The sequence below is a fragment of the Halichoerus grypus genome, chromosome 1, assembly GCF_964656455.1.
Source record: "Halichoerus grypus chromosome 1, mHalGry1.hap1.1, whole genome shotgun sequence".
Classification (NCBI taxonomy): domain Eukaryota; kingdom Metazoa; phylum Chordata; class Mammalia; order Carnivora; family Phocidae; genus Halichoerus; species Halichoerus grypus.
The window spans coordinates 13,250,925-13,271,437 of record NC_135712.1 but is presented as its reverse complement, the minus strand read 5'-3'; the positions used below and the strand labels follow the sequence as shown (position 1 = coordinate 13,271,437).

Here is a 20,513-nt window from a genome sequence, read left to right as displayed (position 1 = left end):
TCTTTTAGTATGATTGATACTATCAACAAATCCTGATATTACAGCTACTGTGTAAAGTGTGGTCTTTGTCTTCAGAAACTTTATTTATTTTTTTAAAAGATTTTTTATGTATTTTTTAACAGAGAGAGAGACAGCAAGAGAGGGAACACAAGCAGGGAGAGTGGGAGAGGGAGAAGCAGGCTTCCCGCTGAGCAGGGAGCCCCATGTGGGACTTGATCCCAGAACCCTGGGATCATGACCTGAGCTGAAGGCAGACACTTAACGACTGAGCCACCCAGGCGCCCCATGTCTTCAAAAACTTTTAAAAGTAGCTAGGGAAGTTAGGACGTGTACAGAAGTGAATTTTAAAATGTGGTAGACCTTACTAGAATAGCTAAGCGTGAAAAGGATTGACAATAACAAAGGCTGGTGAAGATGTGCAGCAACTGAAACTGATATTTTATCAATTACATTTTTCTTAACAAATCACCCCAAAATTCGTGGTTTAAAGGAAAAACAATTCATGTAGCTCAAAATCTCACAATTCTGAGAACTGGCTCAGCAAAGTGGTCATTGGATTTTTGCCATGCTCACTCATGGGTCTGCAGTTAGCAGCTGGTCAGCTAGGGCACTCTGCTCTGAGGGGATAGTTGGCTGTTGACTGGGTAACAGGTCTCAGATCATCCAGCAGCCTAGCTTGCTCTTATTCACACAGGGACTGGGCAGGGGATGGGAGAGTGGACACATGGAAGGCTTTGGCTGTAACTTCTCTCTCTCTTTTTTTTTTTTTTAAGTAGGCTCCATGCCCAGTGTGGAGCCCAAAGCAGGGCTTGAACTCACGACCCTGAGATCAAGACCTGAGCTGAGATCAAGAGTCAGACGCTTAACCAACTGAGCCACCCAGAGCCCCTGGCCTGGAACTTCTTATAACAACTTCTTAATAGTTGTAGTAGTCAAAGCCAAAACAAGTCACAAGGTCAGCCCACATTTGAAGGATGGAGTATTGTGCTTTTTGCTTTGACGGGAGGACATACAAGGACACAGTGAATGTAAGGAAAAGAACTGTAGCCATTCTTGCAATACGCCATACATATATATTACTCTGTGGGAGTGTAAACTGGTACTGATGCTTTTGAGGACTATTTAGCTGTACCTAGTAAAGCTATTTATCAATTCTACTTCTAATATATACTCATGAGAAATTAGTGCTCATATCCACCAAATACATGAAAAAAAATGTTCATAGCCCATTTATTCATAATAGCCAAACCCAGAAAACAATGCAAATGTTCATCAATAGAAAAATGGAGAAATACATTATGGAATATTCATATGATGACACACCATATGGAAAATAAAAGAACAAAGACCGCTACATGCAGCAATATGGTGAATAAAAGAATCAGACACAAAAGGATACATATTGTGTTATATGATTAGATTTAGTTGTGGTTTGAAATTGGGAAAAACTGATCTGTGATGATAGAAGTCAGAACAGTGGTTTCCTTGATATGTGTGTGAGGGGGGAGTGGGGATAGTTATCAGGCAGGAAGGAGCATGAGAGAGCCTGCTGGGGCACTGGAATGTTCTATATCTTGATGTGAGTGATGGTTGCATGTGTGTATGTGTGTGGGGTGTGTATGTGATATTCATCAAGTTCTATCTGTAAAATTTAGACATTTAATATATTTTAAGTTATACCTCCCTGTTAAAATAATTTTTTTTAAAGATTTTATTTTTTTAAGTAATCCCTACACCCAACGTGGGGCTTGAACTCACAACCCCAAGATCAAGAGCCCCATGCTCCTCCAACTGAGCCAGCCAGATGCCCCTAAAATAATTTTTTAAAGGGTGGTGGTGATGATAAATACATGTGATTGGAGTAGAGAGGAGGGAAAAGCGCTGGGGCCTCGCAGGACCAGAAATTGTTGTTGACCAAGGGGAACTTAAACTTGAAGGAGCCAAGATGGAGGACGGTTTGGGGACTGGCAGAGACAGAGGCAAGCGCTCCCACCTGACTCAGCTACTCTCACACTCTGCATCCTCTCCACCTGCCAATCTTTTTTTTTGTTTTGTTTAAGATTTTTTTTTTAAAGATTTTATTTATTTGACAGAGAGAGACATAGTGAGAGGGGGAACACAAGCAGGGGGAGTGGGAGAAGGAGAAGCAGGCTTCCCACCGAGCAGGGAGCCTGATGTGGGGCTCGATCCCAGGACTCTGGGGTCATGACCCGAGCCGAAGGCAGACGCCTAATGACTGAGCCACCCAGGTGCCCCGTTTTGTTTAAGATTTTATTTATTTATTTATTTATTTGAGAGAGAGAGAGAGAGCACGAGCAGGGGGTGGGGCAGAGAGAAAGAAGCAGACTCACTGCTGAGCAGGGAGCCCCAGTGTGGGGCTTGATCCTGGGACCCTGAGATCATGACCTGAGCCAAAGGCAGACGCTTAACTGATTGAGCCACCCACGCGTCCCTCTACCTGCCAATCTTGCAAATCCTCTTGACTTCAACCTTCCAACTGTCTAAGTTTAGAATGAGAAAAAAAATATTATATTGACTTGAACAGAGATATGTTAAATTGCTTAAAAGTATAAAAACGCGTACAACCCAAATTAAGGATGAGCTGGTAGAATTGTTTCTGTTCAACACATCCTTCACAGTCAGACACATCAAAACCTGTTGTCCCGGCAAAAGCTTTAGTACCGGGCTGGGGTTACAGTAAGTCCTCAGCAAACTCGGATGCACAGGGACGTGCACACTGTCAATGCCCAGCTTTACTCTGGAGTGTAGACCGGAAACACTACTAGTTGGTATCTTGGAGGGAAATTCCCCATCATTCTGGGAATTTTGACTTCCTTACTGATTCTCACAGGCTAAATTCTAGGGCTCCTCTTACATTTAGTCCTGCTCTTCCCAAATATTCAGAATATTCCTCTCTCGATCGTGTCCATGGCTCTTAGAAAAATGAATGGGTAACTTACAGTCACTCCCTACAGAAACCTCGAAGAATCCTCGTCACACGTGTCATCAGCCAAGGGCTGGGTGAACCCTCAGGTCCTTATTGCCCAAGAGCCGGATGCATGTGGGATTCTGGCAGGGCAAACAGCCTCTTCTGTAGGAATAAATGCAGCTGACTGGTTCGTTCTTGGGGGCTTTAGATAAAAGCTGGGAGGTGTTCTCAGTTGGGACAAGAGGGTTCTTTCGGTTTAATTAATTGGCGATGCGTACGTGAGAGAGGCTACAAGTTCAGGGCTGACATCACTCAATTTCTGCCCTCAAATATTAAATCTAAGTCAGTGATTCGCTGGTTGCTCAATAGCACCAAGAATCGCCTTAATGTAAGTCAAGGGCACCTCCAGCCTTTCATTTCGGTTTTATTAATTTTTTTAAGTAGTAAAGCAGAGAGCGAGTGTCTTTCCTAAGCCCTATTTGGCATCTTGTCTTTCAAGGGGCCCAGGTACCCGTTCTCCCCTTCTTACATGGAGGGGCATTCTCGAGCTTCACTGGAAACCCTGGGCTCCCGCCTCGCAGCTCTGTTTGTTTTGGACTTTTATCAAGGAGGGGCGGGGTGGAAAGTTCTACGTGGGGGCAGAGATGTCAAGCACAGCCCCCTGGCCTTTCTCCCAGCCAAACAGCTCCGATAAGTGGGCAGGCCTTGAGCCCGGAGACCCACAGACACACTTGGATGACTTTACAGAAATCAGTTGGTCAGTCCCTCCAAGGGCTCTGACCAGCTCCGGATGCGCGGCGCCCCCAGCACCAAAGACATGGCCAACCAGACCAACGCCTCCACCCCGTACAACAGCTACGAATACTACCTGGACTACTTGGACCTCATTCCCGTGGATGAGAGGAAGCTGAAAGCCAACAAATGTGAGTTCTGATCTGGGGAAGCCGGCCAGGCAGAGGCTGGGGGTTGGCCCAAAAGACTGTCTCCATTCACCTCCAACTCCAACAGATGTCAGAGATGAGCCCACAGAGATAGAAGCGAAGAGGAGTAAAATGGTATCTGTTATCTTTGTAATAGGCTTGAAACTAACCTCCAAAGAAACTCAGACACTTTGGGAGCAGAATATGCTTTTAAAATAGATTTCCTTGATAGAGTTTGATTTGTCTGGGGTTCCAATAAGCTAGGTGAGTTTCTTCAAACTGTCGATTTCACATTCTCTCTTGCTCTATGCAGATTTGGGAGAGGTTATTGTGTCCACCCCTAAGATAAATGACTTACTAATCTCTATGAAAATAACAACCGATTTTAATCTTCATGGTCTCAGGAAGGACCACCAGAACAAACCAATATCCTTTTGCTCATCTCTCTCCAGTCTTTCTCTCTTGGGTAAGTTGGTGCTTTGTGGACAATCTTCTCTGATTATTCCAGCTACTCAGTCAAGATAACAAGTTAGCTGAGGAAATGATTATGAAAAACAAAACAAAACAAAAATCAAAGTCCCAGTACTGGGGACCCATCGTCTGCTAGCCCCGTATCTCGGGCTTCTTGGGTATTTCATGCCCTACAGTCACAAAATCTGACAAAAAATAAGTGCAGTCACTAGAAGGAACAGGATGCTTTTTGTATGAAAAGCCAGAGAACCTGGACACACACCAGCTCAACACTGAAATCCATTTCCCTTGGAGGAAGTCATCTAAAATGTCTTGTTAGGAGGGGTTCCTGTTTCCAGTTTCCCTTACAACTTCCAGAAGCCCAGGTACCCATCCATGTCTTCATCCATCTCAACAAGCCCCACTTCCACACCATACCACAAACACACCATACCTGTCCTCCCTTCTTGCTTTTGCTCGTGATTAATGCAACAATCAAAATTTTGTAACTATCCGTGATAGGCCAGGTGTTGCACTAGCAGATGGAGGCACAAATGCCAAAAGACTCAATACCTGTCCCTGATTTTTCTCCAGAATGATTTTATTTTATGACCATTATCGTCTATTTTCTGATGATGCTGTATTTCCAAGCAGGTTATCACAACATCCCCCCACCAAACCTGGGAAAATAGTAACAAGTAAGAACATGACACTGTATCTAAACATTTCAATAATGACGTCTCGGTGTCATCTAACACTCAGTCTACATTCGACTTTCCCCATTTCCAGTAAGGGGGCAGATACGGATCCTTAGTAAGCTGTTATGTGATTCACAGTGTTATGCTGACGATTTGTACAAGTCGCTGGCAGAGCACAGAGAGGGAAGACGTAAGGAAGCCTTCACGGGGAAGATGGGCTAAGCTGAGTCAGAAGACCCAAAGGGACTGCCTGATCCACAGAGGGCCGGCCCCAGGGCGGGGGGACCAGTTACCCTCTGCTTAGGCAGGAGGTGCTTCTGGGAAGCGTGACATGGAGGGTGTTTTTGGGAAGATTGATGTGGGGGCCAGATTCTCACAGGTCAGCCTCAGAGGATTCATGGGAGCTGCAGGGAGTCATTTTAAATTGTAAACAGAAAAGAGACAAGGTCCGATTTGCTTGCTAAGAGTATCACTCTGGCGAATATATAAATTTGAGGTTTGGGTGGGTGGCGGGTGACACAGAGGCAGGAAACAGCCACATGCTGGGCCTGGAAACATACAGTTGCAAAGATCTCTACCCTGGGGAGTTGACAATCCAGGAAGGAGGGGCCAGCAGAAATAAATGAGGGTGCTTTGGTGTTGCAGCTGTGGGAATAAAAGTGGGGGGGGCGGCAGGGCCCAGAGAAGCCAAGTGACTTTCCCCAGGTCACCCAGCAAAATATTTGCAGAGCTGGGACTTCAGTTCCAGGCTCTGATCCCTGAGGACTCTTTCCAAGACACTAGACATGTTTAGTGGGCAGATTCTCACCAGACAGGATGAACGATCAGAGCAGGAACCTTCCTCCGTCTTGCTCTCTCTATCCCCAGCTCCTGAATAATGCCTGGCACAGTCTCTGCGGGATAAATAAATAAATGATTGTGAAGTAGGTAGCTCTTGCACACACCGTTAATTTTCATGATGGATATCTGTGTCAGTTATCAATTTGTTGCCTTCAAAATACGCTCTGTGATAAACGACGGTATTCCTTTAAAGTGAACCGGGAGTTAAGCTTTCTCCGGACAGGGCCCTGGGGGGCGGGGAGGGGAGAGGGTCTGTAGGAGGGCTGGGCTGGGGTTGGGGGTCGGCAGGGGGCCTGTGAGGACATGTGGGGCAGTCAGCCTGTCACTGTCACTGGCCCAGAACACAGTCCCTCTGAGATCTTGTGGCTTCATGTGGCAGCCATCTCAACCTGGAACCCAAGGCCCCTGGGCATTCTGTGGCGGTCATAAGGGTGAGTCCTAATCCAATATGACCAGTGTCCTTAGAGGAGGAGATTAGGACACAGACACATGCAGAGGGAAGACCACGTGAGGACACAGACAGAGGACAGCCATCTACAAGCCAAGGAGCGAGGCCTCAGAAGAACCAACCCTGTGGACACCTTGATCTTGGACTTCCAGGCTCCAGAATTGTGAGAAAATAAATTTCTGCTCTTTAAGCCACGATCTTTGTCTGTTCAGGCTAATATAACAAAATACCATAGACTGGGTGGCTTAGAAACAACACAGATGTATTTCTCACAGTTCCGCAGGCTGGGCAGTCTAACAGGAAGGCACCACCACGGTGGCGTCTGGGTGAGGGACCTCCTGCTTCGGAGCTGGTATCTTCTTGCTGGGTCCTCATGGGGGGAAGTGGTGAGCGCATCTCTGTGCAGCCTCTCTTATAAAGGCACGGATCTCATTCACGGGGGGCTCCACCCGATGACTTAAGCAGCTCCCAGAGGCCCCACTGCCCGATACCATCCCACTGGGCATTAGGATTGGGCAGATGAATTTAAGGGAACACAAATGTTCTGACCATAGTGCAGCCTGAACAAATGAACTCGCCTGGGTCCCCTCCCTCAGCCCCAGGGCACCTCGTAGAGTTTCCTTATATCTTATAGATGCTCTTTTAACCCGAATAATTTTTCATACTAGACTTCCTGTTTGTCCTTCTGTGTGATTTCTACCTCCTGGACGGGGCCTAGGCTGCCATGATGTCCCCTCCAGTCCTGCTTCTGCTTCTGCATCTGCAGAAATGCCTGGCACTGCTACTTTGAAAGAGCAAGTTCATGGAGTGCAGGGGGACAGTGGCTTTAATTTTTCTCCGGTCTCTCCTGCAAACCTACTGGGCAGTGCTGGCTCTTTCCCTGCCCCTGGGTAAGATCTGGAGCAGGACTCATGCTCCCACTTACATTTTTAAAAAAGTGTCTACCAGTCAGTCTTGTTAGCAGAGCGAATGTCTAATCCTATGAGATAAATTTCAAAAATGTTTAAAAACAAACCACCTTCAGGGCACCTGGGCGGCTCAGTCGGTTAAGCGTCTGCCTTCGGCTCAGGTCATGATCCCAGGGTCCTGGGATCGAGCCCCACATCGGGCTCCCTGCTCTGCGGGGAGCCTGCTTCTCCCTCTGCCCCTCACACTGCTTGTGCTCTGTCTCTCAAATAAATAAATAAAATCTTAAAAAAAATAAAATAAAAACAAACCACCTTCCAACTTCACTCAAAGGGAGAACTTGCTCTTTCCCTGGCTCAGGACAGGGGTGCTCCTTCCTTCTTTGCTCTGCCGGCTCCTTTCTCCCGGGCCACCTGCCCCATCCTGGTCTGGGACACCTCTTCGCTGGAGCAGGAGGGATGGAATGCGGAGAGGGGCAGGGAGGACAGGGGGTTTGTCAGCGAGGCAGCTCAGACTCTGATCTGGAGGCCGGCCGGGCTCGGCAGCAGACACCTGCTCGGGTGGCCACGGAGGGTGAAGACACACTCCATGTGCCCCAGCAATGTCCGCTACCAGGGGTCCTGCTACTTGACTCCAGAACTCTGCTCCTGTTGATCTCGCCTCCCCTCCTCACATCAGCACCGGTTAGCGGGGCTCCTCCATGGGCTCCCTGGGACGGGGTCACCCGCCCCGGTGACCTGTGTGTGGGAAAGTGACTTTGCTCTGTAGCGGCCGTTACTTCTCTGCTAAACTCTTGTAACTGGCCTCTTCACTGGCTGCCCTGCCCCCCAGCTTGACTGGCACTGGTCTAGGCGGGGGTGTCCTCTTCCCTGGGGGCAGCATGTCAAGCTGGCTGGCTCCTTCTCTCCCGGGGGGGAGCTTTGTGAGGTCCTCCACCAGAGGGGATGCTCCTTCTACTCTGCTGATGCTGATTGCCCAGTCTCTCGCTATCAAGATTTTCTCGAGCACACATCAGACTCCAGTCTGCTGTGTCCCACTAACTGCAAAGGACACGTGCAGAGTGCCCTGGAGTGGCCCCTTTGCCGCTCGAGTGGAGGGCAGGGCGCCAACTACCCTCTCATACAGGGTGAGGGCATGGGGGACTATCTACCGTCTCTAAAGAAAATCCCTTGGAGGGAAGCCTCCCAAAACCAGACTTTAAGTAGTCAACACGTATCTTAGTCTACTCAGGCTGCTGTCACAAAATATTATAGACTGGGAGCTTAAACAACGGACATTCAATTTGTCACTGTTCTGGAGGCTGGAAGTCCAAGATCAAGGTGGCAGCAGATTTGCTGTCTGATGAGGACTTGCTTCCTGCCTTGTAGACAGCCACTTTCTTACTGTGGGCTCACAGGGCCTTTCTTCCAGGTCTGTGAGTGGAGAGAGCCTGCGGGGAGACGCAGCGGGAGGTGGGGGGTAGAGGGAGGGGGAGAGGGAGAGAGCCTGCGGGGAGATGCAGTGGGAGGTGGGGGGGGGGTAGAGGGAGAGGGAGTTTCTTCCTTTTCTCATAAAGACACTAATCCCATCGTGGGGCCCCACCCTCGTGATTGCTTCTAAACCTAATCACCTCTCAAAGTCCCCACTTCCAAATACCATCAGTCTGGAGATTAGGGCTTCTGCATTGGGAGGTGAGGGAACATACTCAATCCATAGCATTGCCTTTCTACAGAGTCCACTATGATCATCCTGTCTCCCCTAGAGATTTCAAATAGCATCTGGGATATTTCAAATAGGAGATGGCTGTATATATATATATATATATATTTTAAGATTTTATTTATTTGAGAGAGACAGAGAAAATGAGCCCGGGGGGAGGGGCAGAGGGAGAGAGAAAGAGAGAGAGAGGGAGAAACAGCTCCCGGCTGAGCAGGAAGCCGGACCTGTAAGTGCTGTTTTGTACTTTGCTCTTACTGACTTGACAATATTTTGTTTTCTTGTGTTGTTAAATATTCTTTCACAAAAATTTTGTAAACAACTGCATGGTGTTCTAGAAATTTCTATTTTTGAACATCTAGAATGATTCCTGGATTTTGCTGGTACAAGCAGTGGACTTGGGAGAAAAAAACTTACGTTGTGTGTCAAGTAAAGATATCTTGCCTACTTTTGTCCATGGTATTTGAATTCAAAGAAGTTTACTAAAAAACAAACAGGGGCGCCTGGGTGGCTCAGTCGGTTAAGCGTCTGCCTTCAGCTCCTGTCATCTCAGGTTCTTGGGCTCAGGTCATGATCTCAGGGTCCTGGGATCGAGCCCCGCGTCAGGCTCCCTGCTCAGCAGTGAGTCTGCTTCTCCCTCTGCCTCTGTGCTCTCTCTGTCTCTCACTCTCTGTCAAGTAAATAAATAAAATCTTTAAAAGAACAAACAACAAACCCCCCCAAAATGCAAAACCAGAAATCTCCACCATGCACACTCTGTGCTACTGTTACCAGCGTGTCACTTTTGTTTTCTGTAATGGTCAGCAAAAGGCAGGGTCAGGCGGTCTCGGGGGTGCTCGGTTACTTGGCTTTGAAGGTCGGGTAAGGTAAGCATGAGTCCAGGTGAGGATGGACAGAGTCACACTGCAGAAAGCAGGTGAGCTTCTCTGCTGACAAATGTACCTTTCTCTCCTCGCCAGTTCCTCTGGGTTGGATCTCTGACCCAGTCGAACAGACCAGAGAGATTCACCTCCCACTTCCGTACAGAGTTACACATCAAAGGCAGAAAGAGGCTGGGAATGGAGCCATGAGCCAGGGATGCTTTAAGGTGAGACAAAGGCAAAGCTTCTGGAAGGTCACCTGGGGTGGCTGGTTGAAATGTGGAAGACCAGGCTGGGTTCGACTCCCGTGCCAAGTAGAGAAGGAGGGAAACAGAAGGAAAAATACCTCGGCTCATGCATTCACCTAACAAGCAGGGAGGATTTTAAGATTTTTGTGTTCATGCCCATACACTGGAATTTATTCCGTCATGGATGGGCAGATCATTGGAAACATCCAGGGATTGATAGACATATTTTATGGAGCATTCAGTGCTGACTCGAAGGCTCTGGGTTGCTCTTTCCCAGGGTTGGCTTGAAATCTGGTGTGATTTTGTTACAGGGACTTCACAAGGATTTTTACCCTTGTGATTTTCAGATATGCTTTCTGTTTCAGGGAAAGGTTAAGAATCTCCCCAACACTGTCAAAAAGGTGGGAAAGGCAAATCTGTTTCTTGAGGCTCTGCCTGAATGAATTATATGTTTGCTTTTCTATCTGTCCCCTTTTCAGAGGCTAAGCTTAGGGGAAGACAGTCCCATATACCAATGTTACAGCAGCAATACATATTATTCTAATGCAATAAATCTCCAGACACAGCTCTGATGCTCCCTTGCAGGAAGCAGCAAGATGGATTGATTTCCTTTGGGTAGTGTCTGGCTTTCACGCGCTATTATTTACTTCTCCAGTCAGTATGTCTTCTTCCTTTAATCATGGCTTAGGAAAAATCTGTCATAGCCTGTATCGACTTCCACTGAAGTGCCGGCTCTGGCAGCTTCAATAATAAGGCGGTCTGTTCACCTGCTGCTCCCACAGCTGGGCGAGGAAGAACAGAAACATGCCACTAACCCATCTCTTCTGAACACAAGGCAGAGAACTCAGCGAAAAGACCAAGCAAAAGACCTACATGTAACTCTTTTCTCACATCAGAGCAACCAATTTTATATTAGAACTTTAACCGAGACTTGTAACTCTTCAGCCAACAGTCAGCCCTATGGATAGGATATAAGCGGTGAAAGTGATTTTTTTTTTTTTTAAACAAGATATGAGACTGTTTACCTCGGAACGAATTTCCCATCGAGGTAGCCCCACCTAGAGGTGCTACACGCGAGTGATTCCATTCGCGAATGATTCCATTACTGCTCAAAAACTGCTTGGGGCTCTTCTTTTGGAACTGACTTTGGTAGTGACAGCATGTTCTATGGGACATCTACAGTGATAAACTATGTATCTCTTTCGAGGGTGGATTTGCTTTGGGGAAATAGTTAGAATCACCCATAAACCAATCAGGTGAATGGAAGGGATGATTGAGCTGATTGGTACTGCCTGGGTGTCGAAAATAAAATATGATTTTACAAAGTAGCAAAACGTGTGTGTGTCTGTGTGTGTGTGTGTGTGTGTGTGTGTCCTTGATAATTCCAAAAGAATAATTTATAAACATTTATGAATCTTTGGTAAATGTTTATAAATGTTTAATTAAGATATGTATTTTAGGAAAATTTATATGCCTCTATGATAGAGGATGATTATTGTGAAAGTCAGCATTCATTTGGATTTGTAAGTTTTGGTACGCTCATTTAAAAAGTCAGCTCTTTTTACTGATTCAAATGAAGAAGATTGGTTACAATAACAGAGTACCAGGCTCAAGAGAAGTTGGTTTCTCTCTCACATGAAAGTCTGCAGGACCAGGTGCTGGGTCGGCCCCATGAACTCCTCAGAAGCCAGCTTCCTTCCAGCTCCTTGCTCTGCCGTCCCCCAAACATGTCCCTCATCCTCACACTCCAAGCCGTGCTCTGGCCATCACATCCACGTTCCCACCAGCAAAATGTAATACGGGATTACGAAGGGATACAAGGTTATTAGAAATCTAGCAGTCTCTGCAGGAGGCCTTCCAGTAGCTGTCCTGTTTAACAGCCCCACTCACATCTCATTGGCCAGAACCTTGTCACATGACCATATCTAGCTGAAAGGGAGTCTGGGAAATGTAGTCTTTATCCCAGGCAGCAAAAGGCAGGGCTTCTATTACTATGAAAGCACCTGTAAGCAAACATGAGGATTCACAGCTAGCAGTCTCTACTGCAGTTACCTTTACTCATATCTCACATTTCAGTGGCGCTTGAAGGACACAGTGATATCACTTGCCCAATACCCTCTGAACAGAAAAAATAATTTTAGTTCTTTTTATATATCATTTCACAACCATTAAACAAGGAACTGTGCCATGTGCATTACAGATACATATTATTTTATTTAATGCACCTAACAGTCTATCTAACACACACCATCATCCCCATTTAACCGATTTAGAGGTGTAAAAATCTCAGATTGCCTGAGGTCCCATGGCTAGAAAATGGCCAAGTCAGAACTTGAATCCAACACCACCCACCTGCAGCGCCTAGGCCCTTAACCCGGGTGTTGTTCCCCAGGAAGGGAAAAATCTTGGAGTTAATCTCCTATCAGGACTCGGGGACCCAAACGTTAGTAGCGTTTGGAGGAAGGCTAAAACGGAGGTTTAGCAGTTCACAAAACTGAACAAAACCGAGGTGGCTGCTATGAGTAGCGAGTATCTGGGTCAGGTTACTTTCTCAGCTCCAGGGTAGGATGAGGAATCCCCCAGTGTGAAGCCCCACCATTGCCATTCGAGCCTCTTCTTGTCAATCGATCGTGGATGCCTAACTCCAACAGTGTGGACTGGAAAGGAAGGAAGGAGGGAGGGAAGGGGGGAGAGGAGAAAAAGGAAGTAAATGAGGAGGGGGGAGGGAAGGGGAGGGGAAGAGGAGGGGGAGGGGAGGGGAAGGGAGGGGGGAGGAGAGGGGAGGGGAAGAGGAGGGGAGAGGGGAGGAAAGTTTTCCATGGCTGGACCAGTTTCCTTGTCAAGCCAACCTGGTGCTCCTCAGGGATGTTTAAACATTTCCAGCCCTGGTGGATGACATCACTTGCCCTGGAATGAAATGTTCTCTCCAAGCACTTAGACTGAATCTTCAGTAGGAAGAGGAAAAAGAACCCTATTTTTTTTTTTGGCCATCTTTTTCAGCAGAACACAAGGAAAGAGAATTTAGTACAGGAAATGGCCAGTGGCTACTGATCGCCTTCTTGGTCTGAAAACAATTCAAATTTCACTTCTCTGAAGACACTGTGTTCTGTGGAAGGTGTTGCTTCATTTCCTGCTCAGTATGTGGGGATAGTTGACCAAAGGCTAAGCAGACGCGTGTGAGCCCAGGAGAAGGGGGGGGGGGGGGGGGTTGTGTCTCAGCTGCTGAACTTCTGAAGCTGTTTTCTTAGAGGCCCTGACGGAACTTCTCTAGGTGCTGAAGATCTCAAACCCTGTATGATTTTTATGAAGGAGATAGAGCAGTGGTGTCTGCCTAAATCCAAAACATCCTTACAGAATAAAACCAAACCTTCTGAAAGCATTTATACTGTCCCACTTCGAGGGTTATAAAATAAATTGTGACCAGCTGGTGGAACCGAAGCATGTGTTCTAGAATAATGTGCGGTGAGCAGTCAGGGAATGCTGAGAACTCCAGAGCCTCCTTTCAAAAGTCCTTCAGTTTTGGACAGACAGTAACAACCTCATTCCCTATTTCCCGGGAGCCCATACACCCCCTAAAACTGGTCAGTGTTCTGGGGCACCACCGTCCGTTTCTCAGCTCAGGGACAGAGAGGAGAGAGGAGGTGGGAGCCAGCCTGGGGGTCTTTGTTGTCCTTGTCTTTCTGGATCGTGGCGGCTAAGTTGCTGATGCTTCATTACAAGGTAGTGGGGGCTCTGATTCCTTCAGCAAGTACGGCATCTCTTCCTGTAAGTGTTTCTGATGCTGTCAAGGTCTGAGATGAACTCTTAACAAGTGTTCGGTTTCTCTCTCTACCTGTCTTGGGTCATGGAGAGTAGAGGTGACACCCTTTACTCAAGTGTCGTTATTTACCCCCAGGGCCTTCACTTCCTGGCTCTATGTAGATGACACACAAATCACTAACACCGCATTCATTCTTTCTGTTCGTTTCCTCATTTGCTTACCCATTCATAAACATCTTTTTGTTTAACAGAGCACAACACAAGGCTGGGCAGGAGCTCAGAGGAGGATGTAGGGGAGGAGCATGCAGGAGAGAGGGGGCAGCCATTTTGCTGTGCCAGTGTGGCCCCCTCTGAATCCTTCACAGCCTCCGGCAGCGCCTCACTTGAGTGGGTGCTTAACGAATTCCTGTGGGGTGATCACCCTGCAGTAGCCTCCTTTGCTCACACGTGTAGGTGTCTAGCAGGTCCAGCTGGGGGCATCTGGGCCCGGGGGCAGGAGTGTGTCTGGGATAAGATACTCGCACACACTAATTACGAGCCCGGTGAGCTGTGCCCACAGCCATCATCCACCACCAAGAAACACTACCGTATTGCAACAGCGCCTAGCAACTTGCAGAATGTTCCTGATCTGGAGCCCCGGAGAACAGCACCTCCTGGCCTGCCAGGTTCTACCCAGAGCCCCAAAAAGGCGAAGTATGATTCCCAGTTTCCCTGCCCCTTCCGCCTCTGGCCACAAATCTAGGCCCAGGGCTAGCTGCACAGGGGATCTTCCCTCCTGTCACTGCCCCCAGCTGGGCGCGTGCCCCTGAAAGAAAGGGGGCAGTGAGGCCTCGGTTAAAAAAGTCTGCCTTGCCCACCACAGGAGGGTTCCAGCCCCCTAGTCGAACTCACCTCCTCCTAAAATCTCTGAGTCTTGGGGTCTCTGAGGCTGCTCCTGATGGAGCAGTGCCCCCAGGCCCCTGCTGCCCTCACAGGGGAGGGGAGGTTGGCTGTCACATGAGCTGCCCACAGCCCTTTCTTCTCCCTCTGTGAAGGGGAAGGAGGGGAGCACCAGGAGCCAAAAAAGCACATCCATGGGGTGCCACCCAATTTCATGGACTGGTTTTCCCTCAGCAACCCTGCCGCCCGTTGCTCAGGGAAAAAGTCACTTCCCTGCTGCCCTGGTCCTTCCCAAGGTTACTGTTCGTGGAAAAGTCTTCCCACTGGTCACGGCTGAGAGGCTGGAAGAGGGGAGAAACGCCTCTCCTCAGGGCCGTTTCCCCTGGCTGCGGGCTCTGGTGGTGTCACGCTGATGTTGAGATACACCCCCCCCCCACAGATTTGATTGTCATCACCTTCTGGGCGAGCCTGGCATTCTTCGTCATGCTTCTCTTCCTCATCCTGCTCTACATGTCCTGGTCAGGCTCCTCACAGGCGAGGTGAGTACGGAGGGTGCCGACGCAGGTAAGTCCCGGGGCTAACTAGCCGGTGACTGCAGGCCACGCCGTGGAATATTACTCGGTCACAAAAAGGAGTGGATCCCCGATTCCCACTCCAACACGGATGCACTTCCAAGACACTGTGCCAAGTGAAAGAAGCTAGAGACAAAAGGCCCCCGTGTTGGAGGATTCCATGGATATGAAACATCTAGATTAAATAAAACTCTTCAGAGACAGAAAGCAGATTAGTGCTTGTTAATGGGGCCGGGGCTGCTTGTTCGGATGCCAAAAATATTCTAAAGCGGATTGTGTGGATGGCTGCACAGTTTTGTGAGTATACCGGAGATCTTTGAATTTTCCATTTTAAACGGCCGAACTTTACTGTATATAAAATATATCTCAATTAAGCTGTTAAAGAAAATAAAGCCAAAATGACCCCCCATGGCAGTTAGGTCTTGCCAAACGACTCACCAGGAAAAGGGGACCCAAACGTAGGCATCTATGACCACCGTCTGTTACCTACTGTGCGCCTTAGTAGCTAAAGTGGAGGTAAAATCCAGGAGCTCCAAGCAGTAATCAGCTAGTAATTAACCTAGCTCATTATAGGTTAGGTCTCCTGTGCTAGACAATTGGCCCACCATATCCAATCTCCCCTTCTAGCTTAATCTGCCCCCCAACAGCTCCTGCTGTCCTAATGAATGTTCTAGCTGGGGACCCTAGACTACCTCTCTCTCTGTCTCAGCTGATGGGACCAGGGGTGGGCAACTGACCCAAGAGGGCCTGCCCAAAGCCCCTTGAAACGCATGGCCTGACAGAAGAGCTGGGCCCAGGGAGCGCTGAGTGGTCCAGGAAGAAGACGGGCTGGAGGCCATCAGCGACCAAGCAGTCTGGGGGAGTGGAAACCACGCGTCAGCATAGGAAGCTGGCAACAGAGAGTCGAGCAGAGCTGTTCTGGGAGAGGGAGGGGAGGGAGGGCAGAGAAGAGAGGGCGCCCCCCCCCACCTGGTGGGGTCCCGATGCTGGTTCAGGGCAGACCCGCACATCTGCACACGTCCAGATCTACCTCAAGGGGGCTCTGTCTCCCTGCCTCCACCCTGCCCTGCCCAGAGTGGCTCAAAGTCACTTCTGGTTCCCTTTGGTCACACAGGGAGGCAGGGGCCAGCTTTTGAGCAATGAAGAAATCCATTCTTTTTGTCTAGTTTTAAGAACTCACACTGAATTTAAGCAGATTTATATCCCAAGAGGCACCTGCGGGGGGGGGGGGGCCGTAAATGAACGCACTCTTCTGAGGGGACTTGTAGCCAGCCCTGTGCTAGGGACAGTTTGCAAGAATGGTCGGTACCCTCCCCAGTGGAAAGCTCCCCGGTCCGGTGGGCTCACAGGAGGCCGTAGCTGAGGAATCTTGCATGTCTTTCAGGGCTACAATTTTACGGGGCAAATGGATGATGCTCTTCGCCCTGACACCAAAGAAAGCACTCTCCAGACATTTTAACGGGCATGGGATGCTCAGGGGAGCCAAATGGATCTTACTGTAAGATTTGGGAAGGAGATGCTGAGTGGCTCCCTGAGGAGTTGCTCTTTCTATGCTTAAAAATATTATGCTAGCATCATCTGAAAGGAGGGCTCTGCTCTGCCAGGCTCCCTTCCTGACCCTCTTCATTCATGTTAGAATTAGAACTAGTTGAAACTAGTTCTCTAGCTGAGTCTACCAAGGCATCGCCTCATGTTATCCTGATGATAGCTAAGAGCAGATGATGGTCCCATTTCATTGATGAATCGGAAGGCAGGTGGGACGTGGTGGGCCGGCTCATGCCAGGCGGGTGTGCCCACCGCCCCCACACCTCACGTTCAGGAGAGGCGTCCAGAGAGGACGGGTTTCTAGCTAAGACACAAGTTTGGCTGGAGGCACAGATACATGAGCTATCTACTCCGGTGGCTGGATGGAAGGTCCACGTGCCCGCTCCCCATCATAAGTGGACAATGAGGGAGAAGTGACCTCAGAGGGAATGACCGAGGGTCAAGGTCACCATCAAGCACTGCCTAGTATCTTCCCTTTCTCCACAGTGGTGACCTTTGTGAGCTGGGCTGTTGCGGTGCTCTTGCCCCGTGATGCCTTCTCTGTGGGTTCTGGGCAGGCAGGACGGTGCAACAGGAAAGCATCCAGTAAGTTCTTGCGCCAGCTTTGATGCCTGCCTCCCCTCTGCTCTGTCCACAGGAACAACGCCCAGCACCACCCAACATGCCCCTGGAGTAACAGCCCCCACCTCCCCCTCTGCTTCCGGAGGCACCCCACAGGCTCCACCGAGCTCGGGCAAAGAGCCAGGCAGCAGAGCATGCAGCCCTGAGCAGCAGCGGTGGCCACGAGCCCCCCCACCTTGCCCCACCCTGCCCCCCAGGCCCACCCTGCTCTCCTCTGGGAACTGGCCGTCCATGGGGACCCCCCACAGCATCAGCTGACATCAGGAACAAGCGGGACGAGCCGCCCCCTGGAGACAGAACCTCTCAACTGTAGAACTGACCCCAGCAAATTGGTGAACTCTAACCTGGACACACAGGCGCCTTCGGAAAGCCTGCTCCCGTGCAGCAGGAAGTGCAAGTAGGCCAAGATGTACTCTACGAGGGGGCACAAGCATGCATTATCCAGGGCTCGCAGTCCCCCCCAGCACAGGGAAGTAGCCCCAGATAGTGCTGATTTCCAGTGCATTTTACCTGCATACTTCCTTCTTATGTTCACTTTGGGAAGGGTAGAAAATAAAACATAGTGAATTAATTAAAAAAAAATATTTGCTTGCTAATCTTTACTGGGCCACTTTTTAGCTTCAACTATTACTGCCATAATATAGTTTTTTTAAAAGATTTATTTATTTGAGAGAGAGAGTGCATGCATGAGGGGAGGGGCAGAGAGAGGGAGACAAGCAGACCCCCTGCTGAGCGGGGAGCCCCATTGCGGAGCTCCATCCCAGGACGGAAACCAAGTCTGATGCTTCACCCACTCAGCCACCCAGGCACCCCATACTGCTGTAATATTTATCAGCCCTGAGTTCTATGCGGATCGGAACTTTCTTCAGGACACACCCAGGGCAGGCCTTTGACGTTCCTACCCATCCCCCACTGCCGCCCACTGTCACCAAGGCAGGGACGTGCAGGCCCTGCCAGCGTCACTGACTGGTCAAGGGACCCACGTCACACTCCTGACCTCCCCAAATCCTTTAAAAGACAGAGCCCAAGGGGGGAGGGTCTGCACTGGAATGCTGTCTCAGCACGTCTTTGAGCTGGTAGGATGGGTCCCATGTGGGTGACGTTACGGGCCCTCTGGTCTGAGCCCTCTGAAGTACACCGGAGAACGCACCAAAGTACAAAGCCCACAGAACCCACGCCAGCCCGGTGGACTGACAAATCCCCCAGATGAGGGCAGGCTCGGCCTCACCTGACTCGGGGGCGGTGGGTTAGAAAGGGAGACGAGGGAGGGGAGACCAATGAGCTCAAGAGACACGGAAAAGGGGTGAGAAAGAACACGTGGACTCTCCTACTTGAATCTAAATGCAGGATTCTGATTTAGGAATGGTCTCAAAAAACACTATTGCAGTTGTTTGGGGTGGGGGGTGGGGGGTAGGGGGGAGGGAGGCAGCCACTCCCTGCTTTCTAAACAATGAGCCCGTATGCGCTAAGGGGACTGGAGGCAGACAGGCATTACTCTTATCCTGGTTAAAAATCCTAAATCATGAAAAACCACCAGAACCGAGTCTAAGGCACACTGCAGGAACAGAGAAGTGTCAACGTTTAAGCTGGGGCCGACGGACAGGGAAGACTGCTGTGCAGTCCTGTGACTGTGGCCAAGCGCCCCCCCACCCCGAGGGGGCCACGCTGTGCGGGAGGGATGTGGGCACACGCAGAGTTCTGAGTGCACTAAGTGCACACGCCAGAATTCTCCTGAGGTTTGTCAGCTGCTGCACCAATTAACGTGGGAACCTTAAAAGTCAAATCTTGACTTCTAAAATGCAGGTTTCTGTGAAATGAAATGGTCTGTTAATACCAATTAAGCAAAACACAAAAGCCTAACAAAAATAGACATTTATTAACAAGTTATAAAATCCCAAATCCCCCCTCTTTGAAACAACTAAAAAAAAAATACAGGCTTTCTTTCCAAAGCAGAGATCAAATCAATTTTAGACTGTAAGAATTTACATAGTAAAATAATTAACACCGGCAGGAGCTCATTCACTCAAAAAGTTATACAAAGCTTTGTAAGACTTCTCATGGAAAGAAAAGTTGAAACATCTCTCTTCACACTCTTTTTATCTGACGTATTACGTTCTTGGACATTTTAGCTTTAATATGCACATAATCCCTTAAGTGCTCAGAACTGTCACTTCGACTTGAGGTATATTCTCTGAAGAGCGATGAAGCTGGGAGGCGGGGCTTACCTACCTGAACACTGAGCCCGCTTGCGGCCCGGAAGGCCCCACGCCCACTGCAGCTCCGATTACGCTGTGTGCACACAGTCCCTTGAGCTTAGTACCTACTGGTGAATTAAGTAAGTCAACTTCACTTGTCAGGAAACGGAGTTGACACGGACAGAACTCGGCATCATACAAGGCTTGCATGGAAACCCTTGACTCAACCAAACTTCTAGAACCTGGGGCCAGAAGGCGTCAGATGGCAAGGTGTCAGATGGCAGGGCGTCAGGCGTCGGGGACTGAGGTGGCGATGTTCTTACAGAGGATGACGATGGCCTCCTCGTCACCACTTGGCGTGTCCTCTGCGGCGTCACAGATCATTCGGACATGGGTTAGGAGGGTGTCCGGCCGCTGAGCCCCCAGCCAGACGTCCTTAATGTACAGAGACACCAGGAATGCTGCGGTGGCTGAGGAAGAGGTGAACGACAAGGCCGTTAGGACACAAAGCTACTTCGCTGGAAAGCCAGTCACCCCCACCCCCCACGCATGGGGACACAGAGGCTTTGCTCAGTGCCCAGTGAACTATGGCAAAAGGAGGTGAGCATGTGTTCAAGACAAATTAATTTTGCCTTTGCTTAACTTTGGGGTTAATCTTCTTTATTCTAAAATTTCTCTTTTTATTCGATCAATGTGTGTGGAATGGAAAGTTACTACGAGCCAAGTTCTTCTTGGTTCTGACCACCCGTGCCGAGAGCCAGAATTGAGGTCTGAGAAGAGGTTCCAGGTTCACTTCACATCACTTCCCCAATGGCATGGGTGAGGTGACAGGGTTTCCCAGGCCCAGACTCAACTCCCCGACAGCATCCAGATGAGAGAAGAGGTCACCCACCCAGGGGAGTTCACCTGCTCAGGCTGCTGGCCTATCCCCCCTTCCTGCTCCCCTTC

The 20,513-nt window shown here is 49.2% G+C and overlaps 2 protein-coding genes across 2 annotated transcripts in view; one reads left to right on the top strand and one right to left on the bottom strand.

The window, feature by feature from the left end:
- The first annotated feature begins 3,746 nt into the window (after positions 1–3,746).
- On the top strand, positions 3,747–17,683 carry MRAP (melanocortin 2 receptor accessory protein). The gene is given in 4 exon segments (XM_036070964.2): positions 3,747–3,852; positions 15,072–15,171; positions 17,387–17,627; positions 17,630–17,683. Coding segments are annotated over 4 exon segments (501 nt in total).
- Positions 17,684–19,227: 1,544 nt separating this feature from the next.
- Positions 19,228–20,513, bottom strand: part of URB1 (URB1 ribosome biogenesis factor) — a 66,130-nt gene continuing 64,844 nt past the window's right edge. The window contains exon 39 of the mRNA XM_078079344.1: positions 19,228–20,035. Coding sequence (XP_077935470.1) covers positions 19,854–20,035 — 182 coding nt within the window. The 3' untranslated portion in view covers positions 19,228–19,853. The remainder of the gene's footprint in view (positions 20,036–20,513) is intronic.